This window comes from Globicephala melas, chromosome 8 (genome assembly GCF_963455315.2).
Source record: "Globicephala melas chromosome 8, mGloMel1.2, whole genome shotgun sequence".
Lineage (NCBI taxonomy): Eukaryota > Metazoa > Chordata > Mammalia > Artiodactyla > Delphinidae > Globicephala > Globicephala melas.
In genome coordinates, this window is record NC_083321.1 from 49,981,707 (window position 1) to 50,005,568 (window position 23,862).

General features: G+C 57.6%; 1 protein-coding gene across 6 annotated transcripts in view; it reads right to left on the minus strand.

The window, feature by feature from the left end:
- Positions 1 to 1,954: 1,954 nt before the first annotated feature.
- Positions 1,955 to 23,862, minus strand: part of PDE2A (phosphodiesterase 2A) — a 91,200-nt gene continuing 69,292 nt past the window's right edge. For all 6 annotated transcript variants that reach the window (XM_030836172.2, XM_060303642.1, XM_030836175.2 and 3 more), the window contains 27 exons: positions 22,590 to 22,699; positions 21,797 to 21,852; positions 16,455 to 16,514; positions 15,694 to 15,847; positions 15,487 to 15,539; positions 15,229 to 15,303; positions 15,086 to 15,127; positions 14,484 to 14,552; positions 14,100 to 14,230; positions 11,343 to 11,454; positions 10,618 to 10,657; positions 10,412 to 10,475; positions 9,899 to 9,971; positions 9,573 to 9,750; positions 9,238 to 9,350; positions 8,489 to 8,566; positions 7,268 to 7,390; positions 6,738 to 6,808; positions 6,336 to 6,458; positions 5,925 to 6,012; positions 5,646 to 5,693; positions 4,532 to 4,606; positions 4,263 to 4,362; positions 3,893 to 4,005; positions 3,465 to 3,503; positions 3,223 to 3,329; positions 1,955 to 2,885 (listed from right to left, as the gene is read on the minus strand). In XM_030836172.2, coding sequence (XP_030692032.1) covers positions 2,675 to 2,885; positions 3,223 to 3,329; positions 3,465 to 3,503; positions 3,893 to 4,005; positions 4,263 to 4,362; positions 4,532 to 4,606; positions 5,646 to 5,693; positions 5,925 to 6,012; positions 6,336 to 6,458; positions 6,738 to 6,808; positions 7,268 to 7,390; positions 8,489 to 8,566; positions 9,238 to 9,350; positions 9,573 to 9,750; positions 9,899 to 9,971; positions 10,412 to 10,475; positions 10,618 to 10,657; positions 11,343 to 11,454; positions 14,100 to 14,230; positions 14,484 to 14,552; positions 15,086 to 15,127; positions 15,229 to 15,303; positions 15,487 to 15,539; positions 15,694 to 15,847; positions 16,455 to 16,514; positions 21,797 to 21,852; positions 22,590 to 22,699 — 2,506 coding nt within the window. In that variant the 3' untranslated portion in view covers positions 1,955 to 2,674. The remainder of the gene's footprint in view (positions 2,886 to 3,222; positions 3,330 to 3,464; positions 3,504 to 3,892; positions 4,006 to 4,262; positions 4,363 to 4,531; positions 4,607 to 5,645; positions 5,694 to 5,924; positions 6,013 to 6,335; positions 6,459 to 6,737; positions 6,809 to 7,267; positions 7,391 to 8,488; positions 8,567 to 9,237; positions 9,351 to 9,572; positions 9,751 to 9,898; positions 9,972 to 10,411; positions 10,476 to 10,617; positions 10,658 to 11,342; positions 11,455 to 14,099; positions 14,231 to 14,483; positions 14,553 to 15,085; positions 15,128 to 15,228; positions 15,304 to 15,486; positions 15,540 to 15,693; positions 15,848 to 16,454; positions 16,515 to 21,796; positions 21,853 to 22,589; positions 22,700 to 23,862) is intronic.

Sequence of the window (23,862 nt, forward strand, 5' to 3'; positions counted from 1 at the left end):
CCTGGGACCATAGGTATCATGGCCTGTGTCTCCCCCACCGGGCTGTTAGACCCTCCAGACCAGGGACAAGGATGAATTTAGCTCTGGGCCTCAGCGTAGGGTCCCGAGTGCATGAGGAAATAGTTGTGAGTTGTTCAATTTGGTGGCAAGGAGGGAGGGCCTCGAATGGGATTAAATGTCCTCAAGGGACTGCTGGGCTGGAGACAGCAGATGCAAGGGAGGGGAAGTAAGGCCCAGGGGTGGGTACCCAGGATGTGCTTCCACTTTGTCCAAAGGCTTGTGGAAGAGGACACACACACACACACACACACACACACACACACACACACACACATTCGGGGTTGGGGGTCACAGGTAGAGGAGCACCTATGTCAGCCCGCACCGATGCTGGCTTCAGCTGGGCACCATTAGAATAGTCCTCCCGTGTCAGCTTTGGGCCAGGAACTGATTCATCCCCACCTGGGGGCCCACTGGTCAGCCTGGGTCCTGTGCTGTGAGAGGGCAGACAGACTGGGGGAGCCCAAAACAGGGGCTGGGCAAGGGAGGGGCCTGGACCCCATGGCCCCAAGGGGAGGCGAGAGTCCTGGGACCATTCAGCCCAGAGGAGCAGATTCCAAAGCATGACAGACTGTGGGGCAGAAGAAGCAGACAGGCTCTGTGGTCCCAAAGGCACAGCTGGCACCCTGGGGCCATTGTGGGTGGTCTCAAGATGATCCTGTCTCTCTCCTCCCAGCCCTCCCTCTCCTAGGAAAGGAGAGCCCAGTGCTCAGTCCCTTAACATGCCAACCTTTACTGATCTGGGAGAGATGAACAGGGATAGAAGATGGGAGAGGTATAGGCAAGTGGGGAGTGGGGTATGGAGACTGTGCCAGTCAGAGCCTCCTCATGGTCCCCAATCTGGGACCTGCCCCTCTCTGTCTGTGCAGAAGCAAACACTCTCACAGCCAGGAGAGCAGGGAACCCACCCTGCAGCCATAACCCAGGGCTGTATCTGAGGTAGAGTCAGACTCAAGGTTACCCCTCTGGCTGGATTTACAGGGACACAGACAGGCATCCCCGTGGCTCGGAGGGGGTTCAGAGGCCCAGGCCTCGGCTGTATGGGCACTCATGACTAAGGAAGGCCAGCAGACAGAGGGTCTAGGAGAAGCACCAGGTCACCTCCTCTAGGCAGCCTCCTTGATTGCTTCAGCCCCTCAATTCTCCCTTTCCAGTCCACAATCGCTGCCCCATGCTCAGGCCTCTGTATCTGCCATCCACACCTAAGTCCCTACTATCTGTCACAGGACTGGTCTGGGGATACCCCAGCAGGTCTAGGACTCCCCCAGAAGAGGGGCTAGGCAGCAGGGGTGGGACCTCCAGTAGCCTGAGAGTTCTAAAAGGCATTTGCCTCCCCCAGGGCTGTTTCCCCGCCCCCGCCTCCAACCCCACATACAAAGTCTGCAAACAGCCCTGTGGGGGAGGGTTGGTAGAAAGAAATAGATTTATTCTCATGTACAAAGCCGTCAGCCCACAGGACCATATACAACAGTTGCACAGAGTCCTAGAAAAACGCATCTCTCTAAAGGCAGCTCAGAATAGGTAAGGCAGGTGGCCCCCTCCCCCCAGCCCACAACACTGTACTGAACAAAACAGAGAAAGGAGGAACCTGCAGCCGGGATGACCCCAGAGGCCCAGCCCTATTGGGTCTCCCTAGCCCCGGGGCACAGGTGGATATGGCCTTGAAGAGGAGACAAGCCCTACCAGGGCTGAGGCCAGGTTCCCCTCTGGCTGCAGGAATGCAGGAGGGGCTCGGGCTAAGGGGGTGCACTCAGGAGGCCACTGAGGGACTCAGTGTCGGCTCTCTGCCCCAGGGGTCCAGGGACACTCCATGGCCTCTCCTGGGACTCCACAGAGCTATGGGGACTTTGATCTAAAAGGGGTCTTAGAGAATGGATTGTCTCACCCTCCTGTTTCATCCAGATAGGGGAAGGGACTTGCCCAGGGACAGCCAGGATGAAGCACTGCTGACCCATGATGGGCCTGCCTCCCAGCCCAGGGATCCTTCCTGCCCACTGTTCTTATCCTGCTTTCTTCCTGAGCCCCCTCTCCCAGAGCACTGACCTGCCCCCCTGGCAGCTTCCTTATGGGACCCCTTCATCTCCCCAGGTCCCAGTCTCCACTATAAGTACAGTGGCAGTCCTCAGGGCCACCTGTGGCCCCATCGCTATTTCTAGTCCTCCAGCCAAGCTGATGACTGTCTCTAAGACCCACACTCTGCCCACTCAGATGTCTCACCTTCTTGCGTGAGGATCCTGGGGGGCAGGGGGTGTCCTCAGAGGAAAAGGGCACAGATCTGGTGGGGCAGAAATGGGGCCCAGGACAAACCATCCAGGCTGCCTCGGAAGAGTGGCCTGAGGGGGGGCACTTGCCAAGGTGTGGTCAGAGATGCAGAGCAGGGCGCACTGTTCATTGTCATCCCTGTGCTCTCAGAGGACAAATAAAGTCCTGGTGAGGCTGGAAGTCTTCCATTATACAGACGAGAAAGCTGAGGCCGTGGAAGGTCGGCCTTGCCCAGGGTCACATGGGAAGTCCTGGTCTAGAATCCAGGACCCGTGGCTCTGGTCCCAGGGCATGTGGCCAGGCCAGTGGAGAGTTGTGGGAGGAGGCCTGGGTGAAGAGGAGTCCCAGGAGGGACTCACTCAGCATCGAGGCTGCAACAGCCATTGATGGGGGCCCCAGCACCATCCAGGTCAGGCACCTCGTACTCCTCGTCCAGGAAGTCCAGCGAGTTGTTGCTTGGGAGGCCGCGGATGGTGAACTTGTGCGACACTTTGGTCCAGTGCTCGCGATTAGAGGCCACACGTTCATACAGCTCTGCTGCTTTGGGGAACAGGTCCTGCAGCAGCCTGGGGATGTGAAGGCGCAGGGTAAGAGGTCAGACTGTGAGCAGCAAGAAAGATTAGGCTGGACCACAGGTAAAACTTCCACAAGAGTATGAGGCATAGGACGGGAAGCACAAGGAGAACATGGCGGTCTCTTTCCATAAGGGACCAAGGATGAAGTGAATGGCCCATTTAGGGGCAAAGCAGGAGAGGTTGTGCCCAGAGGCAGGGAGTGGATGAGCTGGAGCAGAGCCAGGCCAGCCCACCACTTGTGTCTGCTGTGACAGCCACAGCGAGCCCCATCCCACCCACCCTGCTGTCCCTGGCTGGGGTCCCTAGCAGGCCCCACGAGATCGCTCACTTGTAGATGGGCATTGCGATGTGCTCCATGAAGCTGATCTGCAGCTCGGGGATGTAGGCCTTCTCACGGTCCATCATCTCCATCGGCCTGTTGCCCATGGCCTTCTCCTGCAGGCATCAAGTCGTCAGGCCTGGCCCTCTCCTTCCTCCATAAGCACCCGGATCAGGCTAACCCAGCCCTCCCGGGGCCCAGGCTAGGAACCCTCCCCCAACCTGGACACCCTGCTGTCACTCCCCACATACCAAGTCTCCTTGGGAAAAGAACTCTTTGTAGATCAGCTCCTGAAAGGTCAACACTCTCATTACCTCCTGTGAGTGGGGTCCATCCACCCACGCTCCTCCACAGCCCATTCCCAAGGGGGCAAACTGAGGCACTGTGACCTCAGGACCTGCCCTCACCATGTCCGGCCTGGCAGGGGGATGGGCCCCAGATGGGAAGGAGTGGCTGGGTTCTGGCCCACCTTCCACCAGCCACTGATTTGCTATGAGTGGCCCCCCCAGTGAGTCCATGTCCCTCCCTGCATCTCCCCACCTGTCGTCCTGAGGGGGTCCAGGTTCCTGTCTCCCCCACAGGCTGAGCTCAGCACAGGGAGGGTGTTCAGGCTGCGGGAGCCACACAGAGCCAGGCAGGGAGTACAGCCTGCGCCTTCCCAGGCTGGGGCAGCACTTACTGCAATCTTCCTCGTTGTCTTCCAGCCCTTGGTCTGGTCAGAGAGGTCACAGGAGGTCATAAGGAGGCAGAGAAGGAGGCTGTGATGCTGCTTGTTGGTTCGGTCATAGCCCACTGTTGGGGAGAGAACGGGGTCAAGGAGAGGGCCCCAGCATCCTGGTACCCTCTCCCGGAGGGCAAGGCCCCAGGGCCCACCCCAAAGTGGTCCAGGGAATTCAGCACCCTGGATGGGAGCCAGGGATGTAGGGCTGGGTCTGCCTGCTGGGTTGATGCCAGAAGGGGTGGATCTAAACCCCTGGGGATGCTCTCCAGGCGAATCCCCCTCTTGGTGGTCCCTCCCCATCCCTGAGGCCTGGGCTAAAGGCAGGCACCTTCGGCCATCTTTTGGAGATCCTTGAAGATGCGGAGGTGGTGGGCCAGGTCTGTGGCCAAGATGATGTCCCGCATCAGGTCCAGCATGCGCTGATAGTCCTGGGCCAGGGCCAGGGGTGCGGGAGGGTGTCAAGGCCTCTGGCCAGACACCCCACCCTCGCCCCCAGACCTCAGGAACCTCCACCCCTCGGCTTCACTCCTTCTCCCGTCTCAGGCCAGCTCCCAGCTCCCACTTCCTCACCCCCATCCCCACCCCCGGCCTCATCACCTTCCGGGAGAAGTGGTCAAAGATGTTGCAACCGTGGGTGTTGAGGATAGCGATGGCCTGAGCGAAGTGGTGCCTCTGGGGGGAGAGGAGTGATGGGGGTCCAGCTGGGGTGGGGGGCTTCCCTCCTCACTGACCCCAAGAGTGGGAGCAGGCCCGGCCCAGCCCCGGCCCCCAAGGTGAGCTGAGCAGGCAGAACTGGGGAGTCGGGGGTGCGGGGCCCGTTCCCTTTCTGGACTCTGTTTCAACCCTCTCTGTGACCCTGGGCAAGTCCCTGGCCACCTCTGAGCCTTGGATTCCTCAGCTGTCACATGGAGGGACACAACAAGGTAAGCTCTGAGGGCCTCTCAAGCTGGAACGATTCTGAAATGATCCCTCGGGGTCCTGGACACTAATTCATGCAGCCAGCATTTGTGTGCTGACAAGGAAGGGCGGTGACAAGGTGAGGGCAAGGACCCTGTCTCCTGATGCTGAAGGGCTATCACTCAGGGGAGGGGCACGTAAGCCCAGGGCATGGAGGGCAGAAGCAGGGCTGCCACCATGCCTCCCAGGAGGAAGCGAGCCCCTCGTCTCTGGGGGTGTGCAAGCGGGAGCAGCTCTGGAGGGGGCCTGCGGGGTCCGCGTGAGGCAAGGCGAGCTTGGAAGTCTGACTCCCACTCTGTGCCAAGCCCTCTGCCAGGTGCAGGGAACTCAGAGATGTCCCCGATTCTGTCCCTGCCCCCAGGAGCTCCCATCGCGGGCGTGCAGACCCACCCACATCAGTCTAAGGCAAAGCTGAGTATGATGGCAGTGAAGCCCGTGCCCGGCTGGGCGGGGAGGGGGTTTCATAGGGTGTCCCCAGACATGCAGAGAGAAACATGCTAAATGCAAGTCCTCCCTCGGTAAACCTGGGCTCAGGTGGAACCTGCTGCCTGATTCGTACTCCCAGCCGCACCTGCACGCCTCCAAGCCCATCGGGGAACAAGAGCCAGGCGTGCCCTGGGGGTGGCTGCAGCTCTCATAGCCTATCTGAGGAGCAGGGCTTGGGAGGGGGACGAGCTGGGCCACAGTCTAACTTAGTAAGTCACTGGCTTTAAGGGGACAGTGGGAACGGGGATATTGGGCAGAATGGTGGTACCTCCATGACAGAACCTTCTGAGCTGTAGAGCGCGGCCAGCACAGATTTCTGGAAAAGCCCGAGAAAAGTCCATCACTCCTCACATCCAGAGGCAAGTGCTGCCATATTGGGTTCAGAACTGCCCTGCACCTCCCGCCATCTCCCAAAGCCTGGGAGAGCCTCCTCCCATCTCTAAACTGGCTCCTGGTCTCACCAACTCCCGCCTCTCCCCAGGCTGGAGTGGGGAGACTCCCAGACACCTCGGGGAGGGTGCCCACTGTGACGAGGGCAGGGTCTCACCGAGGCCACCTGGAAGGAGTTGTTTGTGCCTCTGTGGTCCAGGTCGTGACACATGCAGGAAATAAACAAGGCAAAGATCTCCATGTCCCTGGTTGGGAGGAGACACAGGAAAAGGTCAGCCACTGCTGCCTCCCCACACTTTCAAAGGAGGGCCAGCTGGATGAGACGTCCAGGATAAGGGGAATAGCTCAGTGGTTGAGTATTTGACTGCAGATGTCCAGGAACCGCCTGGACAGGAGCTCAGGACACCTGGGTCCCCTTCTTGGAAAGGGGCCTCGTACCTTTCTAACTGGGCTGTTAAGAGGGTCCCGTGAGGCAGTGTGTGTAAAGCCTGCCACACAGGAGGTGCCACCCTGTCCCAGGGAAGGGGACCCCACCAGCTACCAGATGGGGGGAAGTGCAGTCACTCACTCGAGGTAGTTGGCGAGCTCCAGGTTCTTGTAGAGCAGGTAGCAGAAGTGGGAGACAGAAAAGGCGTGCATCCAGTTGTGGTAGGGTGGATCCCGGTAGCCCTTCTTCACCATCAAACAGAACCTGGGGGAGGGGAGAGGGCAGCACAGGGGCCTCAGGCTCTCCTCCTCCAGGAAACCCTCCAGGCTCTGCCCTGCCCCATTCCTTTCCTATCCTGTGGTCCCAGTGTCTGTGAACTGCTTCTCACTCACAGATCCCCCCCACCCTCACAAGAGTGGGCCTCCCCTAGGCATCCTCAGACAGTCCTTCCCAGAGCGCAGGGGGCAATGGATGTGAGAGTAGAGTTAGTAGGGAGGCAGAGACGGGGCTGCCTGCACGGAGGGGAGGGCTGGGGACACACACCGGGCCAGCGTCGGGCAGTCAATTTTGTAGTTATTGATGAAATTCATGTCCTGCAGCATGCTGAGGATGGCCTGGAGAGAGTGGAAAGGCGGGAGCAGAGGCATCGTCAGTTTCAAGATGGGCCACCCCACCCCCAGCCTTGGCCCTTCTCGGAGCCTCCAACATTTTGGAGTCTTGGAACTTTAGATCTAAACTAGAGAACTATAAAACGGTAGAGCCAAGCACTCTCGGAGCCATGAACTTAGAAATATGACATCTAAGAACCCTTGGAACCAAGTTCACACAAAATTTTAGAAAAACAGGGAGGGGGGTGCCAATCCTGAGGCCATCGTTGGTTCCAGTCCAGCCCCTGGCCCCTGGGCAGGCCCTGTGGCCCATGCTGGCAGCCCACATGCCCCCTCCATCTCTGAGAAGACTCTATAGCCTTCTTTGATGACTCTGTCTTGCCAGGAAGTTCCTATGCACATCTAACTTCAATCTCCGGCTGTACACTCTCCACCTCCACGTTCAAGTGGGACAGGCCAGCTCACCATGGAGGTGTCATCCTCGGGCAGAGAGCGAGGAGTGTAGGTGAAACAGGCAAAATTGGAGTCAATGGCAGCCACAGGCTGGATCCCATCATGGAGAAGTTTGGTGTATTCATCATCAGAGACCTAGAGGGAACCAGCCGGGGTATTAGAAGATGGCCTCCACCCAGTCCAATGTCTTCAACCTCAACTTCCCACAGTGGCAGGGACCTCCCACTCAGAATGCACACCAGTCGGGCCATCCACTCCATGGGTTATCACTGGGCAGGAGAACACCACCGTCCCCTCACCATCCTGCAGCCCACCTACTATGCCTCCTTTCCAGTGACCACCCTCATCTGTAACAGCCTGTCCTTGTCAAAGACAGAGAACACCTCTTCATGGCAGCATAGGTAGCCTTTCATGGACAATAAATGAAAGATTCCTTCTTTTGGGAGGACCATCCCAGAGTCTAACCTCAATCCTTCCTGCTACAGCTTTGACCATAGCCACAAAGTCTGTGACACTTTGGTTTAGACACAGATGAGAGGAATGTTCAAATGAACAATGACCACCACATACTCTGAAGTAAAGCCTGGGACAGCTTTTCTAACACAAGGTCTGGGAATGGGACTGCCCAGGACTGCATGGCCACTGTATTTAAGGGATCTGTCAGAAGGGTCCTGGGTGGGCTTCCCAGCCTTCAGTAATTCCCAGGATGGGAATTATCCCTGGACATTGGGAACACCTGGCTGAACCAATTCTTCCCTGGGCTAAGTAGTGCTGCCAGCCTTGGGGCTGAACCAGAAACTGCTTTGAAGGCCAGCTGCCCCGAAGGAGAGCAGCAGAGCAAAAGGCGAGGCATTGCTCTGCGTCTATCTTCCTTTCTTTTTTTTTTCTTGCGGTACGCGGGCCTCTCACTGTTGTGGCCTCTCCCGTTGCGGAGCACAGGCTCCAGACGCGCAGGCTCAGCGGCCATGGCTCACGGGCCCAGCCGCTCCGCGGCATGTGGGATCTTCCCGGACTGGGGCACGAACCCGTGTCCCCTGCATCGGCAGGCGGACTCTCAACCACTGCGCCACCAGGGGAGCCCTGGGTCTATCTTCTTATATTCAAGAGAGGATGATAAGAAAGCCCAGCCTGTCTTGGGCGCCTGAGGATTTGGGGAGGCAGGGGAGGAAAAGGTGGGCTACAGGGGACCCTGGGGCCCTGACAAGGAGGGCAGAAGCTCCATGCAGGGCTCACCTTCATGTGGTACATCATCATCTCGTTGGCTAGGTGGCTGCGATACTGGGCCTCATTCACTTTCTTGTATAGGAGGGACTGGGGGGAGAGAGGGAAAGATGGGGCTCAGGCAAGGTGGCTGTGAAATCTCAGAACGTCCAGGACTGGGACAAAGGGATCAGATAGAACCCTTGCCCCCTTCCTGTCCCATGCTGGGCCCAGCCTGAGCCTTCAAGCTCCAGCCCAGAGTAGGGGGCCCCCTCCAACTTTCATCCAGACCTCCCCTTGCCCCTCCTTCCCAGTGCTTCTTAGCACTTGAGCTGGCACTTGGCACACTCTCCTGAGCTTGCCCCAGGCTTCAGTGATGGAACCTGAGGCCCACAACAGAGAGACAGAAGCAAGGAAGGGGGACAACGTTGGGGGCCTAGGGGTTGGATTCCTGGGCCAGAGCTGCCAGCTCTGGACAATGAGACCCAACATATCCCAAAAAGAATAACCAGGAGCTTGGGTTGAGGTTGCTTCCAGAGAACGGAGGGAAATAAAACAGACCTCCCATAGTCCTGGGAGGCTAACTGTACAGGACAGGAAGTAGTATCTCTGATTTTCTGATGGGAAACTGAGGCCAGAGGTGACCAGTAGGTACTGAAGATTGCAGAGCAACCCAGCAGCAGGGCTCTGAGCCCCAGGGCAGGGCACGGACCCGTCTGGACAGAGCAAGGAGAGCCAATGTGGAGAGAACAGAGGGTCCTGCACGCCCCTGTCCTCCTCACATGTGCGATGCTGATGCCACAGTAGATGGAGAAGGCTGTCGCCAGATCCTCGTCAAACTTGCTGAACCATGGTCCGTTGATCTTATTTACCAGCTCGGCCACACCGATGACCTCTGGGGACCAAAGAGGGGCTAGGATGAACCAGTGGATGTGTCCGACGGAGATCTGCCCTCCCAGGGTGTCCTCAAGGGACATCACGTATTTGGGAAAACCCATCCCTTCGGCTTAGGGACACTAGGGTGGTGGAGAAGGCTTGTGGAACGTCCGCTCGGCTCCGCCCCATCCTGCTCAGGCCCCGCCCCGCCCCTCCTCCCGGAGCCGCCAGGACCACGCACCCTTGTTCTCGTTCTTGATGGGAAAGCAGAGAATGTTGCGCGTCCGGAAGCCGGTGCTGTCGTCCACACCGCGGTAGAAAAGTGGGTGTGCGTACGCGTCCGGGATGTTCAGAATCTGGCCCGTGGTCGCCACGTGGCCCGCGATGCCCTGGTCGGCCGGGATGCGGATCTCATAGCTCTGCCGGGCCAGGGATGGCGTAGAGAGGAAGTTGGTGGCCGGTCACAGAGCGGACCATCAACCATCGGGCCTGCTCCACAGCGCCCACTGCGTACTCCTGGCCCCCAGGACCACGGCCACACCCTCCCTCCTCAAGGCCCTGCCTCACCTCATCATCCACCACGCCCCCATCGAACACCTTGGCCACCAGCTCGTTCTGATCCAGCAGGAACACAGAGCATCTGTGGAGAGATGGCTTTGGTCCACAGAGCCCTGACACTCCTCTCCCGCCACCCCTCTCCTGCCACCCCTCAAATCTCACGACTAGAGGCAAAGCCTGGATTTTGAGGCCTGGAGGGAGAGACTCTCCTCAGAGCTGGCTGACTCCAGACATCAGTCCAGATCGATGATTTTTTTTTTTTTTTTTTTTTTTGTGGCACCTACTCTGTACCAGGCACTGTGTTAGGAGCTGAGGACCCATGGCCAGCAAAGTAAGCCCCACCCCTGCTGTCACTTGCTGTCACAGTCTAGTGAGAGTCACAGGCATGAAATAAAGAATCACAGAAAACGTGAAGGGGTCCCACAAGAAGACAATGGAGGGGAAAAAAAGAGCGGAGGAAAGAAGAGGTCGTTACTGAGGCCCAAGGCCTCTCTCGCCCCACCCCGGGGTGGATTCACTCACATCTCAGCATTGCTGAGGTTTCTGGCCTCTGTGATGATCTCCTGGAGCAGCACAGAGACGTCATCTGTGGGAGCAAGAAGCATGGGGAACAGTGGTGAGACCAGGCCGGAGTGCTGAGAGGCCAAGCCCTCCCACCTCCCCTCCTCAAATTGCCACCCCCCAACTCCCACCCCACAGCCAGGTATGAAGGAGGGCAGTGCACTCACCCAGGTGAGTGAAGAGGTTCTTTGCCACTTGGAGAAGAGCCTGGAATGGAGAAAATGGAAATCACAGGGAATCAGGTTGCAGGGGGTCACCCTCTCCAGCCCCCTGCCTCCATCAGCTCCAGGGTCTTCTCATTCCTCCCCTAGGGCTCTCTGGACAGACTGGAGACTGGCAGAGTCTAATTATATCATTTGGCTACTAAGTGAAGGAGTGGGAGGAATAGCCCCAGTGAGGGTGCACAGACATCCTGAGTCTGAGGTGCGCATGCACCTCCCCCTCTAGCCACCCAGCTGTTGCGGTGATGTCCAATCTGAACACAAGAGGGCGATCGCATACAGTGCCTGCAGCCAGAGGTGCCGTCTTGAAGAGCTACTGTCCTCCCTCTCTTTTTTTTGGCGGTACGCGGGCCTCTCACTGTTGTGGCCTCTCCCGTTGCGGAGCACAGGCTCCGGACGCGCAGGCTCAGCGGCCATGGCTCACGGGCCCAGCCGCTCCGCGGCATGTGGGATCCTCCCGGACCAGGGCACGAACCCGTGTGCCCTGCATCGGCAGGCGGGCTCTCAACCACTGCGCCACCAGGGGAGCCCTGTCCTCCCTCTTTAAGAGGCCGCCAGAGCCTAGGTAGTCTCCCTGCCACCAGCCCCCAAAGACATGGGCTTTTCCCTTGTGGCTGACTCTCTGGAGCTGAGAGCTGGGCGACGTGGTCTCCGAGAGAGGCGCCACTCACCTGGCACTCACACTTGAGCTTCTGCTCCTTCTGGAAGGCCAGGGTGCTGGTGAGGACCGTGCTGGTGTAGTGAAAGCAGTGCTGGATCACACGCTCATCCTGGTCTGTGAATCTGGCAGGGTGGGGTGGCGGGGGTCACCGGAGAGGGACAGACCACAGACTGCTTACCCCATTCTGCCTTACTTCCATTCCTCCAGGAAGCCCACTTGGAAATCCACCAGCAAACTCACTCTCCTCTGCTGGGGCTGCTTACCGCACAGGTGGCTTGGGCCAGCTTCCCCCTCAGACTGGGGGCTCCTGAGCGGGGTGGGGGAGTTCTAATCCTCCTCTGACCAAAATGTGTTTTCTTCCTCAGACTATTGCTTCTCGAAGCCAGAGCCATGTCTCCCTCCTCTGACTTTAGACTTACCCAGACTGAGGTTGAGTCTCCTCCCTCAGACTGGGGCTGGGTGTTCTGCTCTTCTCCAGGGGCCCCTCCAGCCTCAGGGAGGGGCGGTGGCACTGCCCTGTCTTTTCCAGCTCCTGTCACTGTCCTACCCTCCTCCCTGCACTTTGCAGGCCCCGATTTGGTGCCTCCACAAGTCCTATGGTGCTGTGGGCAGGGCAGTGCCCATCAGATTCATGGAGCTGGCTCACAACGGACAAGATCAGCCCCAAATCCTGAGGAGGTCATTCAGTGGGGTCACCAGATGATTTGTCACCAGGGAGCTTGGTGGGACTGGATGGACCAAGCTGGAGGCGGGACCTGGGCTGGGGACGTGGGTAAGCCTCTCCGGATGGGGATCATGGAGAGATGCAGCATTCCTCAGAGATTCTGACCATTTCTCAGCCCCCAGATTTCCCTGCCTAGTCCCTTCCCCATTTGGGGGCTGCCTTCAGTGCTCCTCTCTGCCGGGTTATCCTCCACGCGTGCTCGCCGTCCAGTGATTCGGATCCAGACCCCAGGCCCCACCACCCTGTGTCTGTCTGCCCACCTTCCTTCTCGTGGCATTTGAGCCCTCTCCATCCAGTCCCACCCACCTCTCTCCCCTCTTCTATGGGCGTCTCTCAGCTTCAGCCACAGTAAGATCCTCATCGTTCTGAGAAAACCTCAGGCTCTTTCACACCTTCATGCTTTTTCCCACACTGTTCGCTCTGCCTAGAATACCTTTCCCACCCTCCTCCCTCTACGCCCTAAAAATAAACATCAAGTCTTGAAGGCAGGGACCATGACTGTATCATCCCCTAATACAGAGCCTGGTACAGGGGAGATATTTGGAAAGTGTTTGCTCAATGTCGTAACTGTACCTCTGCCCCTGCCACCCACCCCATCGCACTCCCAGCTAAAGGGATTCTGGAGTCCCTTCTCTCTGGGCTCCAGGCAGCTTCTCTGCAGTGTCTGCTCTGAGCTGAGCGCCACCTTGGCTCATGTAGTTGTTCAGCACTCAGTCCCTGAAATATGTGGAACCCAGAGATGATCTTGCCCCTGCCCTGGGCCTCAGGGCTGTCACCAAGTCCCCATCTCGTTTCCCTTCTGATACCACCTCTCCTCCAGGTCCAGGGCCACCTCAGAACCCAAGGCTACAGCCAGCAGCCAGAGGTCACAAACCCTGCTGGACCCTCCCCTCTGGGAGCATAGGGCCAGACACAGTAGGTACTCAATGTGTGTTTATTGAATGGCACAAATGCTCCCACCACTAGGATGGGACAATGACACAGATCCTACATCCCCGCTGCCTCAGCAGGTTCTGCCTTGTCCCTGTCTTTATTTTCCCAGGCCCATCCAACTGCCAATAGAGCTCCATGCTGGCAGGTCCTGCTACTCAGATCTCTGACACCCAGATCTCTGCCCCACCCCTGCAGGCCCCATCCCTGGGCTTCTGACACTCTCTAGTCCCAACATCTCCAGTCTCCACTTCCTGCAGGAGGTCCGAGCCCTCAAACCCAGCCTGCTTGCTTGGGCCCCAGGGGCCAAGCATCTTGACAGCATCTCTCTGCATCCTGGAATCAGAATGCAACCCCTCACCTGCCTACTACACCCTACTGCTAGGCCTGCTGGACCAAGTGTGGCAGCATTCACATCCTAAAGCTGCACCCAGGACAGGCACGGCTGATCAATCCCAGCTGTTTCTCACTAAACTAATACAAGGCTTCAGGCAGCTGCTACCCATTAATGAGTTGGTGTGGGACAGGAAATCTATGATACGACTTCTAGGCCTCAAATCTGACCTCAGTTCTTGAGATATGGACTAAGCTTGGTTATCTGACCGTGTGTCCTGCTTACCCCTCTGTTTCACACGATTCCTACAGCTGCCCTGTCAATGCCTCTAAGGACCCTCAGCTTAGCCCAGCCCCCATGCCTATTCCCTGAGTCACTGTCCACCGGGTCGGTGATGCTCTGCGGGTCCCAGAGAGTTCACCCATCCTAGAGCTCATCGCTCCTCCATCAGGCAGTTCCCAGCAGAAATGCCAAAACAAAGGATGGCAAGTGGGGGAAAGGCCAGTAGCAAAAAGTGGATAATCCAAACTGCAAGAAATGGGCAAAGAGAAGGGGAACTCGCCTGGACCGCAACGTGATTTTACAAAGTCAAAATGGAGCAGCGGCAAGGGTCTATCGCTCCCATAATCTCACAGTCTCTTGCACAAACCATTCAACCTACCGCTGCTGGAATAGTAAGTACTCCCTGCCCAGTACCCTTCCCGCGCTGTTACCCTAGTCGAGCCCCGCCCGGCCTCTCGGCTCCGTCTCCTGATCCACATCACTCCACCCAGACTCACAAGTCTCCTCCGAGCTTGTTGAAGGTGCAGGCCAAGGCCACCACCTGGTCAGTGGCCCGGCTGATGACAGGGATACAGAGCATGGCCTGCACCTCGAAGCCCAACAAGCTTTGCAGCTGTTGCACATCCTCCTGCAAAGGGGAGGCAAGGGGGAGGCAAGTCAGGGCAGGGAAGGAGGAAATATGCTTCCTTCCCCCGCCCTCCACCACACTCTGCAACAGGAGGGGCTGAAGGGCTCATGCAGGGTGGGAAATGCTATGACATGGGGTGGGGTCTTGTCTCCCCCCATTCCTAGGCTGCCCTGGCCCAGAGACTCTGGCCCTGGGGACTGGGCAGTGGGCTCTCCCCTTGGCTCCCCGCCAGTCCAGCCAGGCCATGGCTTACAGAGGTGAGATCTTTCAGCTGGATAGACTTCTTGTCTTCCACCACCTGGCCCAGTCGTCCCATCGTCAACTGGGGGAGTGAGGAGAGCCAGTCAGGGCCCAGCTCTTCCCAAGATCAGGCGATGTCAGACCTCTTCCCCCCCAAGTCTGGAAGTTTCAACTATCTCTTCAGTCAGTCCAAACTGTGGATGGATTCAACACTGAGGAGTGAGGGTGGGGTGAGGGTGGGGGAGTAGGCTCTTGACCAGAATCTCCTATGGAGGACTTGAGGGTCTTCCCTAACTAGGAGAAAGGAAAGCAGAATCCAAGGATTCTCACTGATCTTAACAGATTCTAAGAGAGCCAAATCCAGAAATACTCCAACAGAAGTGACATGGTCGCAGGTGAGTCTTTCTGTAGACTGTGAGAGATTTCTCCTAATGGCTCCTGATCATGAGAGGTTGTGATCTCTCACAACATTTCTAAGTAGACCTCAAGATCCAGATAATTCCATCACATTCCAAGAGATTCTAGCAGATCCCAATCTCTCTGGGCAGATCCCAGGAGAGCCTAGACGACTTTAACTGCTTCTGCAGACTCCCACACAGGGGGTGCGGGACTCACCGGAAAGCTGATTTCTTCCTCCAGCACTTTATCTCCAATCACCTGATGGGCAGAGCGAGGTGGACTGGTTAAGGATGGGCAGGGTTTTTCCTCTCAGAGACCCCGGTCCCTCGCCCTGCTCCACAGTGGACCTGGGCCCTCACCTTACAGGAAAGCTGGAGACTGTCCTCAGATACCAGCAGGAGGCAGCAGCGGGACGCCTGGGTCTCCTGCTGCAGCTGAGAGGGAGGGACACAGCGAGAGGCTGACCGTGGATCTGGAAGCAAACCCACTCCCCACCCTCTGGCCTTTTTGAGGTTCCTCGGGTAGGTGGGGAAGAGAAGAGGGGCAGGACACGGGACTCTGAACTGAGATGGACGGCTCACAGGGACCTTGGTCCCAGGAGGGGCACAGGGACTCACGTATTGGAGGACTTTGAGCTGCAAGGAAGAGGCATCCAGGTCGTAGAGTTCCCCTGCAATGGCGGGGCGCGGGTCAGAGAGAGAGGGCCCACAGAATCTCCCAAGGGTGCTAGCCACCCTCAGGCCCCGCCTACCATGGGCCCCTCCCTTCCAGGTTCGACCCCGCCCCTCCCCGCCCCCAAGGACCTGCCCCAGCCGGGTCCTCACCGCAAAGCTGCAGGATCTTTCGGTCTTGGTCTGTGTACGGAACCCCACCCTTCTGGTCTCCCGCCGCCCCCTCTGGAGTATTCTGGACCGCTTCCGGGGCCGCGCTGGGCCCGCGCTGCTGCAGGGCCTGGACCCTCTTCAGGGCCACCAGGGTCTGGAACGGGCGGAGCGGTCAGCAAGCCACACGCCCCACCTTTATCGCCCTTTGCTCGAGCCGTTCCCTCTGCCTGCGGTGCCCATCGCCCCCACCCCCAACCCGCGTCCCAAACAACTCATCCCTCAGCGCTCCACCCTCCTGTGGACTCCCACTGCCCCCAGAGCGCCCCTCGGTCCATGATCAGGTAAGTACAGGGTTTGTCTCCACGCCTAGCCCCCAGACTCTTACAAGGCAGAACAGGGTCAGATTTCTCCGTCTCTAGCACCCACGGGGAGTCGTAAGTTCTTGTTAAAGTCACAAAATCATAAAATCTCCAGGAAGAGCCTCAATATCATTATGTAGATAGTCCTTCCTAAGTATTAGCAAAATATTTGACTCCCCTTATTTCACCAGTACCCTCAGTAGATCAGTGCTATCCTTATCCTCATTCTCAGATGTGAAACTGAGGCTCAGAGAGGTTAGGTGACTTGCTCCAGGTCACACAGCCCAGAGGTAGTGGACTGGAACCCAGGTCTGTCCATCTCCCGGGCCAGATCATCTTCCCGTCAGTTGTGATGAGGGTCTTCAGCAGCCCTCATCCTACCCCGGCCCTATCCCCACTCACATGCTTCTCCACGGCTTGCAGGCTCCACTCCTCACTGTCACTCAGATGACCACAGTGCACCTGGAGGGGAGTGACGAGGGGACCAGCTGTGACCTACCTCCCCTAGCCTCTTGTCTCTACCAGAGTGCCCTCCCCATGCCCGGCACACACCTGTCCCCACCAACACATACACACTCCAGTCTGTGGGCCTCAATAAGCCCATCCTCTGACCAAGCAGATGGCTTCAGGAAAATCCCCTCTTCCAGGAAGCCTTCGAGGGCTAATCCAAAGAAGTGGAACTTTTCTGATCTCTGCCTTTTCAACTACTGTTCCATCTACAGCACAATCCAGGTGTATAGTGAGGGAAACGGGGTGACCCTGGACTCCTCTCCATCTCTCAGTCTATGGAGCCCTTCAGGCCGTGATTATGGAATCAGTGGTATTAGCCTCAGCCTCCCAGCTCCATCCTTTCTGAGTTGGGATTTGAGCTGCCCCTAAGTCTGGGGTAGGGGAAGAGGTCCACCGTTTATGATGCATCTGCTGTGCCTAAAGCACTTGGGAGGATGAATGAGGGAATGAATGAATGCAGTGATAAGGTGCTTTGCCTTGCATGTGATTCTCACCAACAAGTAACGCAAGCTTCCACCTTGCAGATGAACCAAGGCCCAGAAAGTTTGAGTGACTTGCCCAAGGTCACAGAGCAGAAAGTGGCAGAGTTGGGACAGCACCACCCACTCCCTCCCCTTCTCTGCCCACACCTTCCCTTCTCCAGATCCCTTCTCATCATCACACCCATCATCCTGTCCCTCTCCAACTTCCCCGTGTCAGTCACCTGGAATCCCCTCAGCCCATCTTTCATGCTCTGTGAAGTCCCTTCTCCCAGCCCTGCTTGGGTGCTTGGTGAGGGAAATGAAGGGGGGAGCACTGCAGGCCCTGCCAGCAAGCCTCCCCACCCGCGTCACCAGCTTCCTGGGCACCTACTCAGAGCTGCTCACCACCTGCAGGGCTCACCACAGTGCTTGCACTGGGGTCCCTTCCTTCATCCTCCCTCCCCACTCAGCAGCCCCTGCCCGCCTCTGCTCTAAGTCCCCTGCCAGGAGCAGATGGAGAGGAGGAGACCAGCAGGTGCTCAGGAAGCTCACAGTCTGGCTGGGGTGGGATGGAGTGGTGGATGTGATGAAGGGGGTGCAGAACTTCATACCTGAGGAAGAAGGAGAGGGCAGATTGAGTGGGTGGGAACTTATAGGCTGTGCGAGCTCAGAGGGGGAGGGCACCTGGGGGCCTTCCAGAACTGGGAAGACAAGCAGAGCCCGGAGGCGACATTGCAGGCGGGAGGCTGTCCTGGCAGTGCTGGGTAGTAGGTGGTATGGGGAGCTGAGGACCCGGGCAGTGGTGCGGTCCATGGTACCACAGGGCGGGTGCAAGTCTAAGGAATTGGACTTCAGCTTGATCATACTGGGGATCCACAGCAGGCTTTAGCGTCTGCGGACCATGGTCTACAAGGTAGGGGGAGCTGCGGGGAGCAAGACTGGAGGCAGGAAGACCTGGAAGAGGGCTGGGCCGCCAAGGGTGGTTTGAAGGTTAAGCTCTGGATGAAGCTCCATCTATGACTCCTATAAGACAGGTTGTTGAAAGGCGCTGGGAGCATGGTTCATTTGCATATGGTTTACAGAAACATGTGGGCATTTTACTGTTAGTAGACGGGGGAGGACATCCTTCTTGTTCTTTCCACCTGGACTCATCTCTCAGGAAAAGGGAAAGTTGGGACCTCTCTAGGGCTGTGGACTTCCTGGGCTGGCAAAATAGCCTGGTCCCAGTACAGAGCTGGGAGACTGAATGAGAGCCTCAGAGGGTTGGAGGGAAGGAAGGAATCATGGAGTCCTCCTCCACCCACTGGACGTACCCCTCTGTGCACACACTCCTGGGCTGCCTCAGCCCATCCCTACCCAGCATGTGCACAAACACACTACACACTTCATGGAGACCTTTAGCGCCCCCCAACACACACACACACACACACACACACACACACTCACACACACACTCATACATTCACTGTCCCATAGAGATACTCAGGCATGTGCGCACCTGCACACACATAGACACACACACAGTGCAGTCACAGACTCGAAGACATCCACGCACCCACACCCACAGTGACTGCCATCCACACGTGCACATTCATACCTGTAAACAGGATACTCGAGTTCACATACCCGAGAGCCATGCACATGCTTCTGCCCGCACCCCCAACACATGCAAACACAATCACCAGCACACACACGGCTCCCTTCTCACCAACAGAATATACTCTTGCACCTACTCTTGCTAACCAGGGGGCGGGTCTGGGGTCCAGTGGGAGCACTCAAGAGTGGGCACTGGAGCTGCAGAGAAGGTTGAAAGCCCAGCACAGCTCCCACCCCCCACCCTCACCAAGTTCACCGTGGCTAATGGACACCACACCCCCATGTAAGGATCTGGTGTGCAGGCACAGCTCGGGGGAAGAGTGGGCGCAAATCACACATCAAATGCCTGAGACCAAGGGCTGCCTGCTCCTCAGAGGGACTTATTATCCCATAATTGAAGAACAGAGCCAAAGACTCTTTCCACACGAAGAATCTGCAATTAAGGCACCTTGATCTGCGAGCTGCAGAGTCCCAGAGCTCAGCCAGGCAGCCCTGCACAGGACAGCATATTCCTCAGAGAGCCCTCCGCTGACCCCATCTCTATCAGGCCCCAACAGTCCTTGCAGGGCCTGCTGGTTTCCTTGCTAGCACTTGCCATCATTTGCAATTCTCTCTTTATTTTGTTCACTTGTTTAATGTCCAGCATGCCCACCCCTCCAGACTGTACGGTCTGTGAAAGCAGGGCCCGTCTGGTCTGTCTCGGTCATTGCTGCTGTGTTTGAAGCACCAGTGCACAGTGCCTGGTGGTGCTCAAGAAATATGCTTTCAGTTGATGGCTGGGTGAGTGGATGGATGGAGGGATGATGAATACAAGAGCAGAGAGGGGAATGGGACTTGTTGAGGAAGGAGCTGGTGAGTCAGCCCTCCCAAGAGATCTGTCCTGTGGCACCCCCTTTCCCCCTCTAGACCCTCAGTCCTCAGGATCTGGCAACAGCTGGGAGGTCTGGGGCTGCCTATGCTGCCTCTCAGAGGATGTGAGATCCTGTGGCCCCAGGAGCATGGGGGTGGAGCAGCAGGACGGGATCCATCAGATGTGTGTGCACCGGGGAGGGGGTGTCCCTCAGAAGAACATTTCTACTTGAGTAGGAAGGCTCAGGCTTGGAGGAGAGGCAGATGGCAAACAATCCAAATACATTTCAAGAGCTCTTCACTGCCCAGGGTATTTGAGAAGGTGAGGGGACAGTAATCGGGAGCTTCTCTTGGCAGCCAAAGCCACAGGTAGCATCTTGCTCACCAGCATGCACCCCCCTTCTCAGCCTTGCCGGGATCACACTCTTCCCCCAGCACTCCACCACCCTGCCTCTGCTCATGCTGGGCCCTCTGCTGAGAATATCCGTCTCCTTCTTCTCTGCCTGTTCACCCCCTACCTGTGTCCCAGAGTCCCACTCAAATGCTGTCTGCGCTGTGAGGCACCTCCTGCTGCTCCAGCCTCTGCCACTAGAGCTCCTGCTGGCAGCATTCTTTCATTTGGCCAGTGGTGGTCTGAAGGTGACCCTGCCTTCCCCCAGACTGAGCTTCTAGAAGGCAGAAATGGGTCCGACTCCTCTCTCTGCCCCAGCACCTGTCCTGGGACAGGGCCCAGAGCAGAGTTTTGCTAGGGTGGGGTAAGTTCAACTGATCTGACCCTTCCTCTTCCCAATACACACACACGCCTTTCCTACCCCCAGGAGAAGGCTGAAGCCTGGACTCCCGGCCAGACCTCAGCCACGGTGAACAATGGTCACAACAACCATCCTCCTGCCCACAAGACAACCTTCCAAGCATCTTCCCATTGCAGGGGCTGCTTCCTTACTGACCCAGCCCTCGCAGCCCCGGCACAGGAAGTCCTTCTAGGAACCTGGCACCCCCAGACCCCTTTCCGTCAACAGAGGTGGGCGACCAAGTCACTGCCTACCACGGCGCACCTCTGCACAGTGAGGGCACGAATGCAGTCCTCCTCCAAGCCACCAGCTCTGGTACAGACTGGGACCAAAGGAGGGAGCGAAGCTGCGCTGAGAACGCGGTGCCAACAGCAGATCCGTTCCCTTCAGGGAACAGAAGCTGGGGGTGGGGTAGGAGCTTTCGGGAGAAACCAAGGGGGCCGCATCCCCCTCAATCAGGCAGATGGGGCGCCGAGGAGACCAAGCCAAGTAAGTATCCCTTCCTTCCTCTCCTCTCCCCGCGGCCGCCCCCCACGCCCCCGCCCTCCCCCGCCAGCAGCTGGGGAAAGGTCAGGCGCCTCGGAAATCTTTAATTCCGTTTTAATGAGGTTGGGAGGAGTTCCCCCCCCCCCGCCCCCGCCGCGGGCGCACCGAGACCGGCTCATTTATCTGTCCGCGCCCCTGCTTGGGGTGGCGGCCGCCTCCGCGTAAGTCGATCCCCAGTGAGGGCGATTTGGGGGCGCTAACCCTTCGGTTCTTAGGACTGGACAAAGATTTTGAGCGCCCACTTCCACACGGGAGGAGAGACTGGAAGAACCTCAGAACCCGGACTCCGCAAAGCTCGGCCAACCCCATGGGGGAGCCCAAAGCGGGGAGCTCCGCGAGGGAGCAGCAGGGGGGCGCCCTGGCCCGATTGCCCGCCCAACTCCCCCCACTTAGGGTTCCCCCCTTCCAGCTGAGGCCCCTGCCCCTCTGTCACCCACCCCAGGAAGCCCGCCCCGTTGCCTGGCGTCTGTCCCAGCCTCGGACATAGGTCTGGCTGGGGCTGGGTGCCTTCCCAGGAGCCCTGCCCCGTGGGCCTTCTCTCCTCAAGCCGCCTAGCTCCAGCGACCCCACTCTCTGACTGACTTTCCCACACTGGCTCTGTCGGTGTCATACCTGCCCATCCCTCCTCAGTCCTTTCCCACCTTGCTGCATTCGTGCCCTCTTGGGACACTGCCCCCAACCCATCCTGGAGGATACCAAAGAGGAAGTAGGGTCAGGGCTGTTTCAAGGGCTCCGCGGTGGTTAGAGTCCAGATGGGGCATCCTTCCGCAAGTTGCTGACTGGGCCCGCGGCTTCATTCTGCCCATTCAAGGTGGGGCAGAGGGCTCCTCCCAGGCTCCTCCCAGACCCCCATTTTCCCCAGCTCCAGCCCAGCATGCTACTCTCAACACACACACACACACACACACCCCAGTGGGGCTCCATCCAGTGCTCTCTCCCTTGCTCCCTCCCCTGCTCTCCTCTCCCCCATCCTACCCACAACTGCTCTTACCAAGATGACTGCTGCCACAGCCCCGGCCTCCTTGTCCACCAGCGGTATGACCAGCACTGAGGGGGAGAGGGCAATGAGGTGGTCCTGCGGGGCCAGTGAGGCTCAGAGATACTGAGCAAGGACCCAGGGAGGGAGACAAAGACACAGACAGACAGAGGCCAGGACAGAGACAGAGAGAGACCCAGAGACCCAGAGAGACAGAGAGATGGGTCTTGAGGCAGTGAAAACAATGACCACAGCAACGACCCCTGCATAGAAGGAAACCCCCTCACTTGACAACTTTCTCGTGATCCTCCCAGCAACCCTGGGATGGAGGGAGGCAGGTAAGGCTGAGCACCCCTATTTTACAGATTGGGAAACTGAGGTCCAGAAAGGGGAAGTGACTTGCCCAAGATCACACAGCAAGTCAGGTCTCCTGACTCCCAGTCTTGTGCACTTTCCACATCGAGACAGAGGACAGAGACCTAGAGAGACTGAGACACGAGGCAGAGAGACATGGCGGACAGGGGGCATGGAGAGGAAGAGAAAGAAAAACAGACAGTGACAGAGAGAGCATGACAACTACAGCCCATCTAACAACCAGCACAAGCAACACCCCATCAAGGTAGGTTCTGTTGTTCCCACTTTACAGATCAGGAAATTGAGGCTCAGAGAGGTTAATAGCACAACAGAGAGAGAATTAGATGGCAGGTGTGCTAGAGACACAGAGCAAGAGAAAGAAGGAGACGGAGAGATGCAGACAGGGACAGGGGCCACAGTCCCTCCCTGCCCCTGCCCAGCTCCCAGCCCTTACCTTGGGTGTCAGGAGCCAGTGGAGCCACCAGCCTGGCCAAGGGCTTCCCAGGCATGTCCGAGGGGCCCAGTCCATTGCAGCCCAGCCGCTTCCGGGAGATCACAGCCTCTCTGAAAAGAGGATATGATTCTACCTCTCAGTCCCTGGATCAAAGAGGAACAGGCCCCAGCCTGGGGACATACAGTGGGCTGAACCCTGAACATCTGAGAGGATCTGGACAAGTTGACCCACTGCAGGGTGGATATGAGGAGGGCAAAAATTAAAGTCTCGGACCCTAACTCTCCCCTCCCCATGTAGAGAAGCAGGCAGCTACAGTCTGGCCTCTGGTGCCTCCTGCTGGTAGATATGGGAAAGGCACCTTCAAGATCTCTCACAAATCCCCCAGAGCAAGTAAAGCCAAGGCTCAGAGCTAGGCTGTCTGGGTTAAATCCTGCCACAGCTACTACGTGATCTTGGGCAAGTGACCTAACCTCTCTGAGCCCCCCAGGGAGAACTAGGGTGAAGAGAGTAGAATCCTAAGCGTCAGCATCCTCAGAAAAGCATTTTGGAGCAACTTTTGGTGGCAGCACAGGAAGGGGACTCCAGGAGTTTACTGGGCAATGCACGTCCAAGCAACTTACATAGATGAACTCAGAGTTCGCAGTGATCCTGTGGATTAAATATTACCATCATTTCCATTTTTCAGCTGGAGAAACTAGGGTGCTGAGTGGTTAAGTAACCTGTCCAAGGTCCCACAGCTAGTAAGTGGTAGAGCCAGGATTTGAACCCAGGCATTTGGCACCAGAGCCCATACTCCTGAACAGTACACTTGAGTCTTTCTAAAGACCAGAGGAGGCTGAGCCTCCAACAGGGACTGGCATGAATGTCGAGGAGGCAAAGGGCGTAGGTGTGATGGGGGGGCAGGGGGAGGTGGGAACTGAGACAGGGGAGGCTGCAGTAGGAAGAAGAATGAGTTTCTCTCTGGTCTCACCACACATCCCACCCCCACTCCCACCCCATCCCCGCCTCTGGCTCTTCCTGCTTAACTAAGCGCCTGATTTTTCACCAAATGCCACTCCCTAATGATTAATTGTCCTGGGTTCTTCATCCCTCATGCTGCCTCCACTTAATTGTGTTTGTAGGAACTGCCTGGCCTGGAGAGAAGAGAGGCTTGGGGGCCTAGGACTCTGGTGTGTGCATGTGGGGTCACTCAGGGTAGCCCAGCTAAGGTCAAGTGAGGAAAAGAGAGGGGACAGCCTGCAAGTCACCAGATCAGGAGGTCACAGCAGCTAGA